We start from the raw sequence: 21,323 nt of genomic DNA, 5'->3' as shown, positions 1-21,323 counted from the left end.
GCCTCCTCATGATACACTATGCACCATCTCCTGCATCCTCATGATACACTATGCACCATCTCCTGCCTCCTCATGATACACTATGCACCATCTCCTGCCTCCTCATGATACACTATGCACCATCTCCTGCATCCTCATGATACACTATGCACCATCTCCTGCATCCTCATGATACACTATGCACCATCTCCTGCCTCCTCACAAATTCTACCAGGTAGGTAGATATAGAAATTAAGTCATTTGAACAGATTTCTTAGTGGAAGAGAAATGTCTCAAACACTTACTTGTTTGAATTACTGTGCTAAATTATTTACATGCATTTCTACTTTGGAAAACATTATATCTAAGATAAGAAGACTTGTATAATTCAGTATTTTAAAACAACAAAGTAAAAGTTATGTGATACTGAGTAAGAAAACACTGAAGAAAATATTTTTTATAACTGACTTTTCTCTGTAATAAAGAGGAAGTGGTTTGTGGAAGCTTTAATGACTAACATTTTCCTTTGATAAAGTTCATATAGGTGCCACTGCTATTAATTGTAGAATTCGGGAAATATCAAAATATCAATTTCTCACATACTTTAATAGGAAATATAAAGGGATCAGAACTTAACATCACATTAATTATATAGAATAAAAATTTATAACATATAAAAAGGTGCAAGAAGAGAATGCTTTAATTTAAAATGTTACATGTTACTCTTGAAGATTTCAGGACTATAAATTTTTGATTAAGAAGGGAAACACTTCCTAGTTTCCTAAAAATACACTATATACCATTCCTACAAAAATACAATTATCATTGTTTAAGTAGACCCTCAGAAAAAGTTTTCTCCCATAACTAGTATATTTCCAACTTTAACTAAAATGGCTAAATATTAAGTCATTTATGTAGTTTAAGTAAATCTTGAAACTGTTAGGAGATTGATTTCTCTTTCCTTTTAATAACAGAAACTGTATTGAGAATATGCCTTTCTTCTCCTAGAAACCATATCACCATTTTCCGTGACATCAGGAAAAGAAAGTTTAACGTGAACTAATTTCTTGAGTGGTAAGTGTGGCATTACCAGCAAGGATACCGCAGCAGGGGAGCTAAAAGAGCACATGCCCCTCAGGACCAGCCAGCATGTGGAGCGCACCTGTGAAGCGCACTTCTGCAGAGCGGCCAGCAGATGGCGCGCGCGCGCTGCGCACAGACGCACAGCCCGGAGAGCAGCGGCGGGCGCGACTCAGAGGCCTTCTCCCCGAAGGCCGGCTGCTTTCCTCCGAAAAAAGGTCTTACGTTGAGTTATTTTACAGGGAATTAGGAGGATTATCCTTTGACGAGAAAATTAACGAAAACATGGTCAATCTCAGTTGTCAAATTATTTATGATCAAGTGTCAAAAAAAATACCTTGAGGATTCTGACACTCCTCTTAAACAAATTATATGACTTGGCATTTCTACCTCAAAATTATTATAAATAGGAAGTGATTTTGATGATAAGTAAGCATTATTATAAAAGAAAAAAAGATAAAAAGAAAACAATTTCTGTAACACAAAATCAGCAAAAGACTTTAAAATCTCTTAGAAGAAATCAGTTTGTTTTCTCTTGATTGTCTTACAATATGCCAGCGATATCTCCTGACGAGTTCCAGGGAAATATACACATTAGACAGCACCAACAGTTCCAAACGAGAATCAGGAAGTCAGGACGTCCCGCTGTGATCTACGTGCAGATCGGTCACCGCGGGAACCACGTTCCTTAGCCTCCTTCCCTGAGAAGCTCCAGGAGCTGTCCGGGACCAGCGAGCGCGGCGTTCCGCGGTGCCACCAGGCAGGCCTCCGCTAGGGCGTCAGCTTGCACTGGGACGTTCTGGCAGGTGACAGACACTCAAGTTTTCCTAAAATTGTTTCTTTTTAACACTTAATACTGCATTACTACGTTATGAGAGGTCATTTGTTTTCTTGACAGTAAATCTTCTCTAGAAATGAACTGGTCCTGTGATTTTTTTTCTAGATAGAAATATTTTTAAAAGCTTTTATCAAACAGGATTATGACCTCACTGAAAAAGTGGTACCTTTCTGCCTTCGTTCCGCTGACACTAACAAAGTGTTGCCTGTATGTGAGATTGGGGCAGGGATCGATTCTCCCCAAGGTTCTCAAGGCTGTGCACTGGGACGGGTTCTGCAGGGGACCTAAGGGGCCCATCACCTGAAAAAATTAGAGCTTAAAGCTATGCAATTTTTAAAGTCTTTTTTAGCTGTAAAATTCTGATTCTATGATACAAAGTTTGAACCTCAAACTTTAAATTACCATTGAGAACAAAATGAAAAACATGCTTATTCTGCTCACTATTCCTACAACTTAGGACACTGATGGCAGTGCCATCTGAATGTGTAAAAAGTCTGCCTCACACAGAGAGCAAAGGTGAAAACTAAGCCTTAAAAGGAAATTATATCAAGAAAATACTAAAGGCGACAAAAAAGTAACAGTGAAAACTTCATCAGTTTCATAATATTTGTTATTATGGACCTTACAGCAAAGTTATGTGAGGAATAACTACAAGGTAGAGATTATTCTAGAGACAAAATTGCAAATGGGAACATACCTAACAGCATGAAAAACCATCACTATAGTATTTCCAATTCTAAAATCCTATGTCGTGTTTGTAGGAAGAAAGATACAAACAAAATTCTAGAACTTAATATTCTTAGGGTGTAGCTTTATCTTCTAAATTCCACAAACTAGTGTTTGAGTTACAATTTTACGAATACATCAAAGAAAAGATACATATCTATAGATGATTGGAAGAAGCATCTTGGAAGAAAAATTCCTTCAAACATTTAAAATAAAAAAATTATGAGTAAGTTTCTTAATTACTGACAATCAAGAGTCAACATTTTGTTTCGCCAGTTAAACAAAGCTTCTGTAACATGCCACCAGCATTCTCAACAGGAACTCCTTTCCTAATGGTGAGTACGCAGGAGAAATTTAACAGATTATAAACAAATAGAAAATTAGAAAAACCATTTGGGGAATACTATATAAACAGAACAGAAATTTTGTTTTAATAAGAGAAAAATGGAAAATTTGCTTTCAAAAGTTACAGAAGTTATTTTCTTCAAAACATTAGTAAAACAATCCTAGTTACTTCACAAAAATAATAAAAGCTGTAGTGTAGAAATAATCAAAATTCTAAAATGTATTACTTCTCTAAGAGAAAATAAACTATCCACCTTTCACAATTTGCTGTTTCACATTTGCTATATTTTTCCAACAACTGTGAGATTTCTTCTAGATAAAAAGTCTTTTCAGCTTTATGCTAACATATAGATATGGAACTATCTTCTGCAAAGCTCGAAAACTTAGGGTTTACCTTAAAACTGATTCCTACAGAAAACTGATAATGACTTTACAGAAAACGCTTATTATACCTAGCATTCCACGAGACTTCCAGGAAACCTTATCACGTTCAGTCAAATCCTTTCAACTCAACCCCTGCAAGGGCTCCCTATTTTAAATGCAAGTGAGGTCACTATTTGTTTAACAGACTCCACACAGCACAAGGGGCAGAAGAGGCCTTCCTTAGGGGCCGCAGATGTGGAGCCAGGTGGAGAAGTGTACTGTATCTCCTCGTCCTCGTGCCTGCCACGGCAGTTTTCTCACAGTCCACAACAGTGTGGGCAACACTGACCTGGCCCGCACTCTCAGAGGACGGCTGACTTCCTCACGGCCCTTAAACACCTTTGAACACATGTTCCTGTGCACAGCGGGCTCCCGTGCTGTGTGCAGCCTGACCACCCACTGTTGCTTGTTGACCAAACACGCGGGGCCAGAAGCCTCCACAGACACAGGCAAGACAGGATTCCTTTCAAGCACAGCACACAGGAGAATCTCAGTGCCAAAGCTGGGGGCCGGGGCGGGCGCATCACGGCAGAACTACAAATTCCTCACCAATCAGACCTGCGACAACAGATAAAAATGTTCTTTTCGATCTTATGCCTATATTTATATATAGTTCCTACAGGGGCATTTCCTCAATTTAAAGGGGATCATTTAATTAAATGAAGGAGATACATTTAAATACTTCTGTTAACCTCACTTCACTTTTTAGAGGGTCAGAAATGTCCTCAGCAGGTTGCAGGCAACAATCCTGATGGGCATTTTAACATCATTCAAAACAATAGTTGAAAAGAGGAAACATATTTTAAAAGCAAAACTACAGGTGTGAGCTTTGAAGAAGCATTTATTGGCTGACATTGGCTACATAAGCAAGACCTATTTGTAATAAGCTGGATAGGTGAATAACCAAAATTATTTATGCTTTTAATAAACTACTACAGGTTTTTTTGCAGTTATATATAGATTAAAATGGAGAAAATATGCTTAGAATATATAAGTAATAGAATTATTACAAAAATGATATAATATGGAATGACAATATTTGTACTAAGGAATATTTTTAGATTACCAGTTAATGCTAACATTCAACGTGTGCTTGACATTCATCGTCAAAGGCATTGCTCTCAGGACAGGGCACGTGGTTTAGAGGTGAAACGGCTCCCGGCTGTGAGGAGCCCTCTTCCAGACGCACAGTGAGCCCAGACAGTGGAGAGAGCCAGTTGCTAGCTAACAGGTTGAAAAGGTCCTTTTGACATAAGCCTTGTTGGCCTGTCTGATCTAACAAAGATAGTTCATTCATGGTAAGGTGAACAGAATCTAGTACAAAATAAAAGAACAAGGAAAGAGAACTTAATCCCACTCTTCCCTATGGCCCTCAACAGCTGACAGTTTAATACCAGATCCACAAACGAATGTATGCTCTTGGAAGAGGAAACCAAATTCTCAAGTCCTGGGTTACTGACTTCAAAAAAACTGCTTACATTAGTAGTATTAATTACTAGTCTTAATTTTCATTTGGAAGCTAAAATTGTCTTTTAAATTAGATTAAAAAGTCAAATCTACAATTATTATGTAAAAACCTGCTGATCTGCATTCAGATAATTAGAACTACTTATATAAACATACTTTTCCAAACAACTGACAATTTCTAATGGTATGCCCTGTAAATCTAATTCATGGCACACTGAATATCACCTAGGTTCTTTTCTCTTCCTTTTTGTCTTTTTTTAAAGGTATGGTTCTTTTTTGGTGAGGAAGACTGGCCCTGAGCTAACATCTATTGCCAATCTTCCTCATTTCTCCTTTTCTTCCCAAAGCCCCAGTACATAGTTGTGTATCCTAGTTCAAGTCATTCTAGTTCTTCAATGTGGGATGCCGCCACAGCATGGCCTGACGAAAGGGGCACAGGTCTGTGGCCAGGATCTGAACTCCAGGCCGCTGAAGTGTAGCACACAAACAACCACTAGGCCATGGGGTCAGCCCTTTTTCTCTTTCTGAAAAAAGCACAAATGGGAAAGAAAAATCAGACCACTACTTTGCTAGACAGAACATTTTTTTTATTGCAATCATAAACTGGTAATTTCTTCTACTTCTCTCTCCTAAATCTACTTTCTTCTATATAGCTTACATATAGCTTCTAAGCTTATAGCTTATAAATCTCAGAGCAAGTGAATAAATCCCAATGGAAGCATTTAGAAGCACTTCATCTTCTAAAGCCAATTAAAAGATACTATCTAGTCACTACATGCAAAAGTAGACACACGTGGACCCAGCTGGGCTGGCGACCTACAGCGAAAGGGCCTGAAAGGGCCTCTGTTGCGCGGAAGAGAGGCCGGATTCAAGTGAGCATCCCAAATCTGTGCTTCTGCAGCCGGGTCGCTCCTCTCCTCCTTTCAAATCAACTGCTACTGCTCTGGGATCAGACTGTTAGGATAAACGGTCAGGAGAGAAACTAGGTTTTTAAATCTCCAGAAAATACACTTCATAAAAGAAACTTCTCATGTATAGCTTCACTATAAAAACTTTAAAATAAAAACTGTAATTTATTAAAATATTTAATATATGTATAACAATACATTTTTACTGTCTTTTGTAACCATGGAAATATTTTTATAGTTCCACAGAAAATTCGATGAATCTGCTGTCAGCTAATGGAGGTTGCAATTTAATCCAACACACAGGAAAATCTACCTAACCCTACATTATGGAAATGCCACAATTATATTTATTAACCCCACTAATTAAAAAAAAATATTATAACTATAACAATAAATTAGGTACATAAAGGTCATAGCTGCATTTTTTAAATATCAAGAAAAATACAGATATTGTAGAAATTCACAAAATTATTCATAAATTGGTAAAATATAATTTATGCATGTATTTTATGAGCTTGAGTTGAAAATATAGCCTTTTTATATCTTAAGGTCAGTGGATAAAGATTTTTATTTCAGCAACTAGTTAATCTAATAAACTGCTCAATGTTCGAAATAATTAAAAGATGAGATATTTAGCATAGCCTCTAGTCTTAATACATTCTTCTATAATAGAGCCACACGTGAAGATTCAGAATAAACGTTTCAGGTGTGTCATGCCAGCTGTTTGCAAAGAGAGCCTAAGCCACGTGTAAATGTATTTCCTTCTGCTGTGCGACTACTGTAAAAATCCACTGCTCCTCCTCCTAGGGTCCCCTATGTGCCATATTCCACCACGTCCTCCCAGGAAGTCCTAATTAAACACATATCTGAAAGGAGGGACTAATTACTCTGAGGAACAGGCGAAGGCCTTTTTCCTTGAGTTATTAGATATAGCCAGCATCTATTTTAAGAGTTAAACTCATTTTCAGAACAAAGAAAAAAACACCTTTGAAGGCTACCTTTAAAAATCCTGTTTGAGCATGTCAGTAGGGGGTTAACCAAAGGCTCTTCCTGACAGGAAACCTGAAGACTTAGTCTAATTTTGGACCTATTTCACAGGAATTTTAAGAGACGAACGACGCTTCTTATAAGGTAGTAAAAGTTTTCCATGTGCAACAATTCAGGGGACAGGGCTGCTTTGAATACAGGCAAAGAGAAGCAAAATGGTTAATCAGTTCAGGCTGGAAGAAAACAACCGAACTCTTCCATTAGTATTTAGGCTCTCAAAATGAGTTTTTACAGTATTAATCTTTATTCATTCTTGTTTTTGTCCCTTGCTTGGAAAAAGGTAGCTTTTTAATGTAAGACTGCTGTCTCTGAAAATCTATCACCATCTCTGCTCATAAAATTTTCTCTGAAGACCACAAGACTAAATACAATTAACATTTTTTCCCCCAAACCACCATGTAAAGACTTTTAAGACTTAAAAAAGAATTATATGTTAATTAGGTTTCTTAAGTTCATGGATAAAGACCAGCTTTACTTAAAAAAGACACCAAGAAACCTTTTCCTGTCTGAAATATTTATAGTCCATCTTTTAAAATTATATTTTATTTCACAAGACTGCCTCAGTTCTTAACCACCGCTCTGCCTGGGGTTCTCCTTAAACAATTACAACCACGTCTCTTCTCCAGTGTTAAAGTCCAAGTACAGACACTATAATCAAAGAACTTACAACTCATTCTTTAGACTTAGAATGCAGCAAGCTTTCATCCTGAAAACAGGTTCCTGAGAATCCCTGGATAAAAGCGACGGAGCTTCACAGCGAAGTGCTAGAGGAGATACAGGCACTGTCACTGTCACGTTCATCACACTCAGAAATCCTGTCTGATGAAATATTTGCTGCGGCCACAGAACACAGAGAGGTGCTGTGGAACTTGCTGTCCTACTGCACTGGTCCAGAGGCAGTGCAGTCTGCTGGGATGCGGGGAAGTCTGGACCACTCGCCAGTTCTGCCATACCCAAGGCCTAGAAAAACTGGCCGTCACCTGGCTGCTCTGAGACACCTTCGTCAACCGCAAAATAAACCTAAAATCATCTATTGACCTAGACCATTCCCCAGGCCTCTTCCAGATCTAAAATATCATAATTAGGAGATGACATCCAATAGAAAGTCCAAATGACATTTAGGACACCTTTGCCACATTACCTTACATTTATGTTATATATAATTAAGACACTCATAAATATCAATTGAGAGTCCATCATAAACAATTGGCTGTAGATTACATAAAAGAAAAATTGTGCTTATTCTCAGTAAACTTATCATTAAGGCAAACACCTATATTTTATATAATTACATTGCCTGTATAAATGCACATAAGTGTACATTAAAGAGCTAACGTGTCCAACGACATACATATGCATTAATGATGACAACCAGATAAGTATCTAAATGCAAATCAGCCAAAGTGGATCATATTTTACTAATGGTTAATTCTTCCTTTCTAGGAAACACATGTTCTGTTTATATCTGTGCCACATTTGGTATCATTTGCCTTTGCAGTATCAATGAAAAAGCAATGATATCAAAGTACTTAGATACTGGAGATATTAAATTGCTTCTGAATTTGAAAATTAACTGAATATTTGACGATATAAAGAAATTATTGATAATATTTTAGGTAATAATAATGGTGTTTTGGTTACAGATTTTAAAAAGCATATTTATTGATAAAAATTACATACTGAAATAATTATGGATGAAACGATGTGACCTGCTTCAAAATAATTCAGGGTGAGGGAGGGGGAAGAAACAGGCAAGGGTATAGATAACGTAAGATTGGCTATGAGTTGATAACCACTGAACTTAGGGTGGGTACATGAGCGATTATTACATTATCCTTTCTACTTTTAAGTATGTTTGGAATTCTCCAAAATAAAATAACAAAAGTTCCTTCTGTGAGCTCACAAGAACACAGCGATCTTCCACTTAAAAGGCTCTTCCGTGTTGGGGTTATCTCTGTCACTGACAGCAGCAGTGTTTGCAGACTTGAAAGAGGGCGCGGCTAAGCGTGTTCTTCTGGACGTCAAAGGAAGATTAAAAATAACCTAAATTAAAATACAACCTACGAATAGCTAATGAATTCAGGAAATTTATATTGTACTGTCATGAAATTTGTATAGTAAGTTCAAAGAGCTATAAATTTTATGTTTTCACTTCCTAAGAAAAAAGACTAACTCATGAAACTTGGTACTTTTGTTACGTTAGCTCATTGCTAACAAATGGATCCATTCAATGTACATTCTTAACTATCTCACACTCACAAGTGAGGAGCAAGTTCTGCAACAAGCATGGTCACAGAGTGAATAAAAAAGCTAAGGCTCCAGTTACACATAAGCTACTGTCATTTTTTTTTCCAGAAATGCTGATTTTAAGCAGGTCTGGATTAATACGTATAGCAACACATAACATCAAGATGACAGGGAAGGACTCCACCAGGTAAAGGTGTCTTCATTTACCTTCAAGAGAGATTCAAACCTTTGGCCATCAGGTATTTCAGGTATTGATGTGACAATAAGAGGCAGGACACTGGAACTTTCCCAATTCCAACAGTCCATATGTCATTTTCATAAATTACACACACATCCCCAAAATTCAAATATTTTCATAACCAAATTATATAGCTTGTTTGTTATAGTGTAAGTAGGAAAATCACTCGTGAGCCATGTATCTTGTTTATGTATGGAGAGTATCCCCACTGTTATTGATTAGCCTCTTCATGGCGTGGGGATGGAGTGGCATTTACTGAGGGATTGGACTACTTCTCCACGCCTCCTTATCTGGATAATTAATACTTGTCATTTAGGATCAATGGAAATATCACTTCCTCTAGACTGGGGTAAAATTCTGTACTGCCCAGTTCCTAACATTTTTCTTAATTATACTTATGTGATAAATAAATACTTATGTGATTTTTTAAAATGTATCTCTCCCACTAGACTACAAGCTCCCAGAGGTCAGAGGCCATGTTGGTCTTGCTCACCACTGTACTTCTAGTTCTGAAGATAGCACTGATTATCAATCCTAGCTGTACCTGAAGCACCTGGGAGCTTTAAAAAATACAAATGCTGGACTCCACTGCTAGACATTCCAATATACTCAGTAGGAATGGGGTAGAGGCCAGGAAATGACAGTCTGTAAACACACACAGGGAATTCTGATGGGCAGACAAGGCTGAGAGTCCTGCCTAATACAATAGACTCAACAAGCAAACCTGCAAGGCCCTCTAAACAACCCAAAGACTAGAGACTATGCATGTCATCATGTCATTTTCACTTGCTAAGACTAGAAAATAATGAGTGATGTTAATAGGAATTTTGATGTGGCATCAATAAAGAGATATTTGGGTTTTCTTAAATATCAAGAATAGAAAAGAACAAATTCACAGCTGGAAAGTACTCAAATCCAAGCCAACTAATTCATGACGAAACTATGCTATAAATAAATAATCGTGACCTCTCCACTGTACTTCCTTCTGTGCCACATTACTTCACTTACTCCTCCTGGAAAGCTTGTAAGCATCACTGTGCTTTATGTGATATAATCTATTTGTCATCCCAGGCCACTGAAACTGCATTTCCTAAGGTCACCAACAATAGCCTCAGTGCTAAATCTAAGGACAGCTCGTTATCTAATTCTCCATCTCCCTTGCTGATCACTCCTCTTCTGTTTGGTTTCGTGACATTATACCCCGGGCCCCTCCTGGCCCGGTGACCAACCCCGTCTTCCTCTCCACTGCAGACTTCCCTTCTACCAGTTCTGTAAATATCACTCCCCAGGAGATTGTCCTAAGTTTGCTCGTGTTTTCATCTTGGGGGAATGCATCAACTCCCAGGGGTCATCTCCATGCAGACCACATCCAGATCTCTCGCTCTATAAATCCAGCTGCCTATTGTAAGTCCCCACTTGTGTGGCAACAACTCCACATCAACCTGTCCAAACGAAAAGGAAGAGGGTCATTTTTCTCCCCTAGGTGCCCTAACTCAATGGTGCCATCCTCCTAACTGGCTGCTGAGGTCAAACAACCGGGAAACCTCCCTGACCCCTTCCTCTTCCACATTCTTCAGTCACCAGGTCCTGTCAGTGCCAGCTTCTGAACAGCTCTCCAACCCCTGTCCTTCTCCCCACCACCACCTCCGTACTACGCGAGCTGCCTGAACCCACGGTGCAGCCTCCACCCCGTCCGTCCACCACGCAGAGGCCAGACTCGTCTACTGAAAAGTAAGTCTCCCTAGGTCTTTCCCCTGCTTCAAACCTTTATGGCTCCCCCAGGGCCCTCTACATAAAGCCCAAACGCCTTGCAGGGCCCACCAAGTCCACCCAGGACCTGGCGCCTCCTCACTCCAGCCTCCACTCTGTCTGCTCTGATCATGCTCTCAGCTCCAGCCACACAGAATCAAGCGGGCTTTTCTCGCTGGAAGCCCAGTGCACATTTTACTTTCTCTTCCTGGAACGGTCTTTACCTCTTTACCCTTCCTCTCCTCTATTTCCACCAATGCAGATTTCTTTCAGATCTCAAAACAAGTGTCATTTCCTTGAGATCTTGGAACCTCACTTCCGTGGCCTTGAAACCGCCTCGGACACAGTTCTGAAGTGCTGTCACAGCACTCGGAACTTCCCAGGTTCAGACTAGAGCACACTGCACCCTCCTAGCTGCCTTCCCTGTCCATCTCCCCGGCTGTTTTGTAAGCCTTGTGTGAGCTAGGCCCCCGTGTGCCGTACCGACCATCGTATCCTTAGTGCCCAACAGTGGCCACACATGGCAGGCATTCAGTACTGTGGGATGGTGGAATAATACAAGAAAAGTGGATACAGCTGCATGTGAATATAGCTGTGACTTCTTCCTTCAGACTCACCGCAGGGCCTTTGCAAAGGTTGCTCCCTTTTTTCAGGCTGGACTAACCCCTGCAGGCTACTTCTCATCCTTCTAATTCTCAGCTAACATGGAGATTTCCTGGGATGCCTTCCCAAACAAGCCATCTAAAGCATTCTCCTCAGGTCTCCCTCTGAATACCGTTGTTTTTCTTTCTATCACTGGTCACAGGTTTGTATCTGGTTAGTTACATGAAAGTAAGGACTTTGTTTTACTCCCCACTGTCTGTCTCTACTCGGCACAGTGCCTGGTACACAGCAGGGCGCAACATACATTTAATAAATAATGACTAGGCTACTACCCTTTAACAAGGACTAATATCACTTCTCCAACACCATGTTGCTTCCCACAAAAGTTTATTGTTTCCTAAACCAAACCTTTGTCAATACTGCCAGTCAGTCATAAAAATAGGCAGATTAAAAGAGTATTCCCCATTCCCTGTTCTGTTACTCAGGTATAATCCTAACCAGGGGCCAAAAAAACAAAAAAAAACAGGTACAGATATCAAGAAAATTGACCAACCCTCCCCCGTAGTCATCAAGCACCTAGCAGCCACAGGGAACAGCAGAATACACAGAGACGCACTTGCCTTGCAGGCCGTGGACGTAGCCTTCTCTGCAGCTGTGCATGAGCTGAAGGATCCACCTGTGCTGTGCTCCGATGCACTGCCATGCAGGGTCCCCCGGGGCATGAAGGTCAGACAGGTACCTGAAAAGGCAAGGCCACAGCTGACCAGGGAGGCTTCCTCCAGACAGCCATAAGTGAGGACAAAAGGAAAGCTAGGAAGTTTTAAAATCATTACCTTTTTTAAGAAAACCTAAAATTTTATCAGTTAGTAAAGCTCTTGTAAATATTAGTCTTTAATATTTAGTTCTAAATAAAATAAATTCAAATTTCTTTTCATGCAATAACAAACAATAACACTGTTTTTTTCCTGTTTTTCTCCCAAATCCCCCCAGCACATAGTTGTGTATTTTTAGTTGTGCGTCCTCCTAATTGTGGCACATGGGACGCCACTGCAACGTGGCCTGACGAGTGGTGCCACGCCCACGCCCAGGATCCAAACCTGCGAAACCCTGGGCCATCGAAGCCGAGTGCGCGAACTTAACCACTGGGCCAGGGGCCAGCCCCAACACTGTATTTTTAAAAACTTAGGACTTTATAAAAAGATAAGCAAGAAGACAAAGACAACTAACAACAATCCGGTCTTCTTGGTGAGAACTTATCTTTTACATTTAGTTCACAGAGTCTTTCTACTTAGTCCTCAGTCATTACACAGGACACAGGCTGGAGCCGGCGAGGACAGCTGATGCGAGCTTGACCAGTGGTTTTGTATTCCTTTGTGTTCTGAAGCACGGCCACTAGATGGCAGTGTGACACTTTTCTACACAGTCGGCCGGGCCACCGAAATGTAAGGCCCTTTTATTATATGAAGAGATTTGCTGACAAGCATTTACCTCTGAAGTCTAAACTCTAATTCATGACTGCTTGAGAAAATACTTCTCTAGAAAATACAGTATGCATGGGAATTTTTCTTAGTTTTTAAAGTCTTCTTTGTAGATAAACTATCCAAACCCAGAGAGACAACTGAAATAGATTTCACTGGAAAAACTTCTGCCAAATATTCAAGAATTGGCCCTAGGCTCTCATAAAATACATAAATATAACATGTTAAATCCAATTAAATGAATTCTGAAAGCTGAATTTATTGTCTTCAAATTATTCTTAAACCATAAGCTCTGTGTTTTCTAGAGGTTAGAGACTTCTGTTTGATGATAAATTTTAATACACGGTTATAGGCTGTGACCTCTAGTCAAATGTTAATCATTCGGGGGCACACTGATGATTCTCTCCCACGTGTCTCCAGTCCTGGTGTTTCCTGACTCACAGCATCTAAATTAGCAGCTAATTAGAGGAGAAACATGTTGCAATAAGTTAGCAATAACTAAAATGTGGAGAAGAAATCTGACATCACATTTAGGAACTATGCACCCTGACCCTGACCTTCAGAGGCTAATGCAGACCGCCTGGCTTCTGAGGAGAGCTGGGCATCTGATCATCCCGCAAAAGGGCCCCTTAAACTTCACGGCCCCCCTGCACAGGCCACCCCAGCGACAGCCCCGAGGGCAGCGAGCAGGCGCTGCTCCGCCTCCCAGGGACGTTCATCACAGGCTGGGAAGAGGCTGTGTCTGTGCTGAGACCGACAAATCAATTAACAGCCTCCCAGGAAGAAAACTACAACCTAACAGATTACATTTAGCCTGAACATACATAATTCATTTCAAAGCCTTCAAAACCCAATCTGATTCTCCCTCTCACACTAGGCTTTCCTCTTTTATTGTCTGGAACATAAATATGACAAATAGTACATTGTGTCATTTCTTTCCAAAAACATGATTTTATTCTTTCTTGCTGGGGATAATCTGTTTTAGCATTCTCCTTACATAGGATTGTTTTGCCTCTGAATACTTCTGCAACACTTTCTCCTAACACTTTCACTCATATAACATCCTCAGATTGGTTATTAGTAGTAAAATAATGGAATATTCCTTTAGGAAAGCTGTTTCCTTTTAACTTTTAAACTACTGAACAGGAACATAGATGTCCATTACAAGGGCTCTTTCTCGAGCAGTACTGGAAGAGAATCAATAAGTTTTTTTCCTTAGTAACTTTTAAAATTATACATCTCTTTAGTATGTTGACTAGGTGCTTACAAAATGTAATAATAATCCTCTTTCTATCGTCTTATTTATGGGTATTACATTAAAAGAGTTTTATAAAGAAAGATAAATTTGTTCTCTGAGAGATTCTACAGAGTTTCAGTTCTAAAGTATAACCTGTGCTAGGCTTTTCCTTGGTTAAATGACTTAATCCAATAAAATTTCTTATTTTCTTTTAGTATGTAGCTTAAAATTAAGTAGTTTAATTTCAAAGATCTTTAGAATATGACACGTTATTGTGAATTGTTTTAAAACTTCACATGAAAGAAACTTTTTAAAAAGGCTTTTTTAGAGGGAAAAAGGTAAAGCATGTTAGTTGTAATGAGCATAGGTACAATATTTTAAAATTTAAGAATTAAAGTTTTTAGCCATATTCTGAGATAATTTTTAACAATTACCAAGGACAAGACCACAGTGACATGAAAGAAGTATATGAAACTTTGCTTCTTGCTAAAGCTACTAGCATCAAGGCAGAATAAGGAGAGTGAAAATAATCAGAAAGTCTGTAAATAGACAAAATAGTGATCAAAAGCAAGACAATACAGTAGTAATGCGGTTTCCACTCAGACCATACATAACTCCGATTATGGAAGAGGACTCCATAATGCAGGAAGACGCATTTCTGCTGAGGATAAAGCCGCCCCGCCCCCACGCAGCGCTCACAGCACCTGTCATCAGAGATCCCAAAGTCCAATAGACTTTGCTTATGATGCCATTTTTCCTATTTATTAATAACTAAAAACCTCAATTTAAACAGGATAACAGAATTGCTCAGTATCTTCTCAAAACATCAAAAATAAAAGTGATTAAAAAGTAAGTAAATGGGGCTGGCCTGGTGGCGCAGCGGTTAAGTGCACACATTCCGCTTTGGTGGCCCAGGGTTTGCTGATTTGGATCCCAAGTATGAACATGGCACCGCTTGGCAAGCCATGCTATGGCAGGTGTCCCACGTATAAAGTAGAGGAAGATGGGCACGGATGTTAGCTCAGGACCAGTCTTCCTCAGCAAAAAGAGGAGGATTGGCAGCAGATGTTATCTCAGGGCTGATCGTCCTCAGAAAAAAAACTAAGTAAACTACTTGACATTCCTGTTCTTTCCCCCTTAAAATGACAGAAAAAAGGCACTTAATAGGTCATTTAAAAGAATCTTTGGCGACCAGCCCCGTGGCCGAGTGGTTAAGTTTGCATGCTCCACTTCTGCGGCCCACGGTTTCGCTGGTTCAGATCCTGGGCATGGACATGGCACCACTCATCAGGCCATGCTGAGGTGGCGTCCCACACAGCAGAGCCATAAGGATTGACAACTAGACTGGACAATTATGTACTGGGGGCTTTGGGGACAAGAAGAAGACTGTCAACAGATGTTAGCTCAGGTGTCAATCTTTAAAAAAAAAAAAAGAATCTTTTTTAACACCTACCATCTTTTAAATGATATCCAAGAGGTTAACTAGTTATAAGAACTGCACGTTAGTTATCTAAATAAGGGGCAATTCGCTACATAAAGAAATCATATGCTCAATATGGTTTAAAATAGTACCGCTGCAGATTTAATAGAATAAAATGTCCACAGGGGAATACAAAGCAGTTAGTGAGGCAGCACAGCGGGCCACAGACACTAACCAGCTGTGTATCCTGGACGAGACGATAACCTTCCCAGAACTGCTGCTTTACATGCTCAAAAAAAGCACTTGGATAACTGACACGTTCATTTCCAGCTTTAAACTTCTACAATTCTACAAAGCCAGAAAAATTCCCCAAATACATTCTTTCCTATGGAGGCAGACTAGAGAAAAGCAAAGATCGGCTTTAAAACCAGACAAACAGGAGTCCTACTGTGTGTGCTGACCAAGCAATGAAGTCTGAGACTCAGGTTCCTGACTCGTAATAATGGGTGTTGCACACTGTCCCCCACGGCAGCTGCAAGGATTGGAAACTACGTACACAGCGCATCCAGCACTGCACGTGGGTGTACTGCAGACCTCGGGAGCGGCAGCCATCAGTCTTAGTGCTCTCCACTCCACTGGTCCAGCCTCCTCTCCCCTTCCTCTTCCAACACGAACGTGCTGACATTCAACGTGCTGACACTGACATTCACTGACTGTGCTCCTGCATCACCAGAATACAGGTCTGAGTGTGGGCCCTCGTCCCCACCACAACTGCAAACACAGCAGCTTTCAGGCCAGAACCTCTTTCCACGCCTGGAAATTATTTTCAATGGTCACATAGCAATGACAGCCAAATACATAAATATCATTCAAAAATATGCCCACAGAAAATAAAGTTAAGATTTTTAAATCATAGCTTCTAGTCTATATGCTTTGTCTCCAAATCCTGGTATAAACATGATTTATATATGTAATTTACTGACTACTCATTGTGTGCCAGGAGCTGTATTACAACCTTAATCATCCTCCTGACTGTCTCTGCAATCACCCTGAGACACAGACTGTGTTCTCACGCCCGTCTCACAGATGAGGAGACTGAGAACTCCAGAGAGTCATCCAAAGGGGCAGCCAGTCCCATTATGCCATACTGCTTCCTTCTAAGACCGTCTTGTCGTACCTTGTGATGTCCATCACTTTTAATATTACTGGCTGTCTTTTCTAAGTATTCCCACTTTCTTTTTGAAACTAAAACCTTTCAGAACTTTACTGCTGAGCTGTGGCCCACTCTGTGGCACGAAGAATCTCCCACCAGTGTGTGTGTTGTACTCTAAACCCCACAGGGAGCCACCCCACCTTGTAGCCGGTGGGGGCCCACAGGGGCAACACCCACACCAACCCCAGGCTGGGGAAGCCCTTGTGAAACAGGAGGACTCGGTGACCAAGCAAAGAGGCTAGTTTTCCTTTCCCCACATTGGCAGGATTTTCCTGCCCTTAGAGAGTGAATACTCCCAAATTCATTAGTACACAAAAGAATTTGTGGGTCCTACACTAGATACTTCTAAATTTCTGCTATTTTGTCCTCTCTTTCACCATTTCATCAATCTCCTAATTTCCCCCAAATTAGCTTTAAGAGTTAGGTGATGTACCCAGTACTAGACAGATATACATGACTGTCAAAACCTCTTGCAGGTTTACCTTATATAACGTTTTTGGTCATGTAAGGTCGATGGCGTCTCAAGCAATTTATCCAGAAGTAATTCTCTTAAAGCTTCAATCCGTGTTTCTACTTCAGCATAATCTATTTAAAAAGGCAAGAATACATAAGATTTACAAAATGGAAATTTAAAATCACATTGTGGAAAGCAGAAAAGTAGTTGCCGTGGCGGTCCAGGGGCTGACTGAGAAGAGGCACAAGGGAACTTCCTGGAGTGATCAAATAAAAAAACGTTTTCTGAGCTCTTAGGGATTTCATTTTCAAATTCTATAAGCCCTGTGCTATTTCTCCTAGTTGATAAGGCATTATCATAGGGCACATTAGGCTTTTCTTATTTTCTGTAACTCTGTCATTAGAGATGGTTTCCAAAGTGGCTTAAGTTTACTTTAAAGGAGGGTTAGAATTCATAAATATACTGGTCTTTCTGAAGAGGGAAGATTAAAATGTAGGTCTCCATCTCTATAAAATATCTGTAATTGATTCTTTCCAGTAAAAAATATTTTTTAAATAGCATGATGTGTTAATGAGCGGCAAAGAATGTCCAAGACTAAACGATCCTATACTTGCAGTCACTCATGTTCACTGCATCTTAGCAAGAAAAGCCGTGAGGTTGTTTTTGAAGTAACTGTTTGCATTTTAAAAAGCACCACATAAACAAAAACTAAAACTCAAGTAACATTCTTTGCTGAATACATTCCACATTCTTCCTGTAAAAGGAAAGTAGAAGATCTAAAAGCAATAAACAAATCTTACATTTCTTGAAAACTTGCACCTCCGTTTTCCCAAAGAGTGACTTGGCCTTTTCATAATCATTAATAACCACATCATAATCACCCTTTAAAATAAAAAAACATTTTGGAGACTGTCAGTAAAGTATAATGAAGACACTTGGTTAAGATAAAAACCATCTTAACAACTCTTTAAAATGTATGACGTCTATAAGCACAGGTACATAAATAGAAACTCTACCTTCTGAATATTCCTCTCGATGTTGAGAGGCAGGTTGAACAGAAACTTGAATCGCTGAAGCACATTGAGCGCATTTCTAGTGGAATCTGCCTTGTCCTTTCGACCTAACACTTCCTGAAATAACGTGTCCGCAGTATTACTTGCTCCTATTTTAAAAGAACAAAAAGAACATAGATAAAAACTGATTTTAATCAGAAAACACGTAACTGGGCAAAAGAAACAAAATGTTAGATTGCTATTGTAGCTTTACGTTAAAACTCAATAGACTTTTTTAAAACTTAACTATATTGGAGATCTTTTATGGTTTTTGCTAAATACAATTTCCATTTTGCTTCCTAAGTCTTTTAATATGTTAAGAATGGTATCCAATTAAATATAACCATATCCACCAGGCCCAAATAAATTCTCTAATGTGAACCTACATTTATTTTAGCCACTCTTCTAAATTTTATGACAATTCTGGGTCCTAAGGTTATTTCACTAATTCAGGTAATAGGTTAAAACACACACACATATATGCATACACACATACCCACTAGTTAAATTCCCTGGATTCAATATCTATATATGTGGTAATAAACAAAACAAGAAAAACATTTTTAGAAAAGTTGCTCCAAAGGAATATTTTAGAACTAAGCCTATTTCTTGGTAAAACTCTCTCTTTATGTAGCAGGCACAAAAAGTTACATAAGCATTTTAAAATGACAAACTTTAACATATCATTAATTAGTATTTCTTAAATCAGCTAATTCTTACAAAATTATACACAAACTGGACATTCTTTATATATATATATATATATATTTTTTTTTTACCTAAAAGACCTCAAACTATATGAATCACAGTTATGAAGAGCTGCTTTATATAAAGCAAAATTTACTATGTACAAAAATAGTTAAACTTTTTCAATTGTGAATTATTTTTAATTAGTAACCAGGAAAGGGAAAAAAAGGATAAACTGTTTTCCACTGTTTCATCGTCGCTCATAAAAAGTTTCCGCATTATCTGGTCTAGTGACTGCACTTGAAGCAAAGATGAAGAAATGACCTCAGTCTCACTGGGTGGCGCGCAGGCCAGGCCGAGTTCTCTGGGCCACACCGTGGGTGGCCTGGCCTGATTGTGCTAAAAGTCGTCTTTGTAACATAATTGTTTTATCTAAATAATGTTTAAATTCTGTTGAAATTTTAAAGGCCTGATATAAAAACTTAATTTTGTCAAGATAGCTGTTTTCACCACATGCTATTTAATGTGGAATACTAAATTTCTACTCTAAGACAAGAAAAAATACATTCCTTTCTTGCCACTAAACCACACAATGGTGGCTAAATAAATATTTGAAGTCTGATGAGAGTTAAAACTTTTTCTTCAAAGAAAATTATTTAGCATTTAAAAATATAAATTTCATAAATTGAGGCTTCATCAATGAATAAATACATAAATGGGATTGAATATTTTTAAAAGGTTGATTACTTCTGTATGAGCTGTGGATATTAAATCCCCAAGCACTTTTTTTTTGTACAGTGAAGGAATCTCTGGCAAAAAGTATAGAAAGTTCACAATTAGATTTTTCTCATCTTATTTTGAAGGTAATAAAAAAATATCAATAATTTTAACTGCTCTACATAGTATGAAAACAAGTACAGATAGAAAATCCATAGGCAGACGTTATAAACTCCAAAATCATAATCTATACAGAAATGTATGTACACATGGAGAATTTTAATTTTTGCACATAGAAAAATTATAAATTTAATTTATAGATAATTTGTATCAATTATTATTCTGTTGTGAATTTTACTGCATTTACAATAAAATTCATAACTCTTTGATAACTGGATGATTATATCCAGTAACAAAATAAATGAAAGCAGTGAAACCAAGATTTATGCAGGCAGATGAAAATCAGCAGCAGCTCAAAAAATGTCTTTATGCTCTAGGGCCATTAAGAAGAAAATGAAACAACTCCTCAGGGGTGTTCACATTCGATGTGAAGTCACAAATGAGCCATCAGCCAAGTCTCCCAGTAACAATCCTTCCCGGGCACCGATCCATCCACACCCTCCCTCCAGCTTCTCACACTGAGAACATCACCTGAAAGCCTCGGGCCTGGGTCTGAACATCTAGTGTGTAACCAGAGAACAACACTAACTGGACCACGTGATCGCGAAAACCATGACTTTGGTCTTACATAAGGTTGCAGAACAAATCCTGACCTTCATCTACCAGCCCTGGGCAACCTCAATCTGAAACTTGGTCCTTTCCTCTCACCAGGAGACTGTCTCAGCGTCAGCTGACAGGACAGTGACGCCATCGTCTCAGTTAAAGATGCACCCCGAGCACTGACAGTAATGCAGCTGTAATGATGTTGGCTCCGCCAGCGTAGCTGGGCCGACAGAGCAATAAAATTTTCCTCGGTCTACGATGGGACACGGATGGACCTTGAGGGCATTATGCTAAGTGAAATAAGTCAGCAGAGAAAGGCAAATACTGCGTGGTCTCACTCATATATGGAATCTAAAAAAGCGGAACTGAAAGGTAGAGTAGAATGCTGGTTACAGGGGCTGAGGGTGGGAAGATGGGAGATGATGGTCAAAGGGACAAACTTCCAATAAGAAGATGAGCAAATTCTGGGGCTCTAATATACAGCATGGTGACGACAGTCAACCATACTGTATTAGATACTTGAAAGTCGCTAAGAGAGTAAATCTCAAATGTTCTCACCACACACACAACAAAGAAATTACGTGATGTGATGGAGGTATTAGCTAATGCTACGATGGCAATCACACTGCAATATTTAACTGTAACAAACCAACACGTTGTACACCTTAAACTTAATGTTACATGTCAGTTAC

General features: G+C 39.1%; 1 protein-coding gene and 1 long non-coding RNA gene across 16 annotated transcripts in view; both read right to left on the bottom strand.

Moving 5' to 3' along the window:
- The window catches only part of EXOC2 (exocyst complex component 2), a 203,072-nt gene that overhangs the window by 90,222 nt on the left and 91,527 nt on the right, over window positions 1–21,323 (bottom strand). For all 15 annotated transcript variants that reach the window (XM_044773364.2, XM_070515744.1, XM_070515756.1 and 12 more), the window contains 4 exons: window positions 18,469–18,614; window positions 18,253–18,334; window positions 17,481–17,583; window positions 12,271–12,389 (listed from right to left, as the gene is read on the bottom strand). In XM_044773364.2, coding sequence (XP_044629299.1) covers window positions 12,271–12,389; window positions 17,481–17,583; window positions 18,253–18,334; window positions 18,469–18,614 — 450 coding nt within the window. The remainder of the gene's footprint in view (window positions 1–12,270; window positions 12,390–17,480; window positions 17,584–18,252; window positions 18,335–18,468; window positions 18,615–21,323) is intronic.
- Window positions 4,215–12,259, bottom strand: LOC139045902 (uncharacterized). Its single transcript, XR_011505276.1, has 2 exons — window positions 7,481–12,259; window positions 4,215–5,382 (listed from the first exon to the last, which is right to left on the bottom strand). It is a non-coding gene; the product is annotated as an uncharacterized lncRNA (long non-coding RNA).

The sequence above is a fragment of the Equus asinus genome, chromosome 8 (assembly GCF_041296235.1).
Source record: "Equus asinus isolate D_3611 breed Donkey chromosome 8, EquAss-T2T_v2, whole genome shotgun sequence".
NCBI lineage: Eukaryota > Metazoa > Chordata > Mammalia > Perissodactyla > Equidae > Equus > Equus asinus.
The sequence above is the reverse complement of the archived record's forward strand: the minus strand, read 5'-3'. Positions and strand labels throughout refer to the sequence as shown.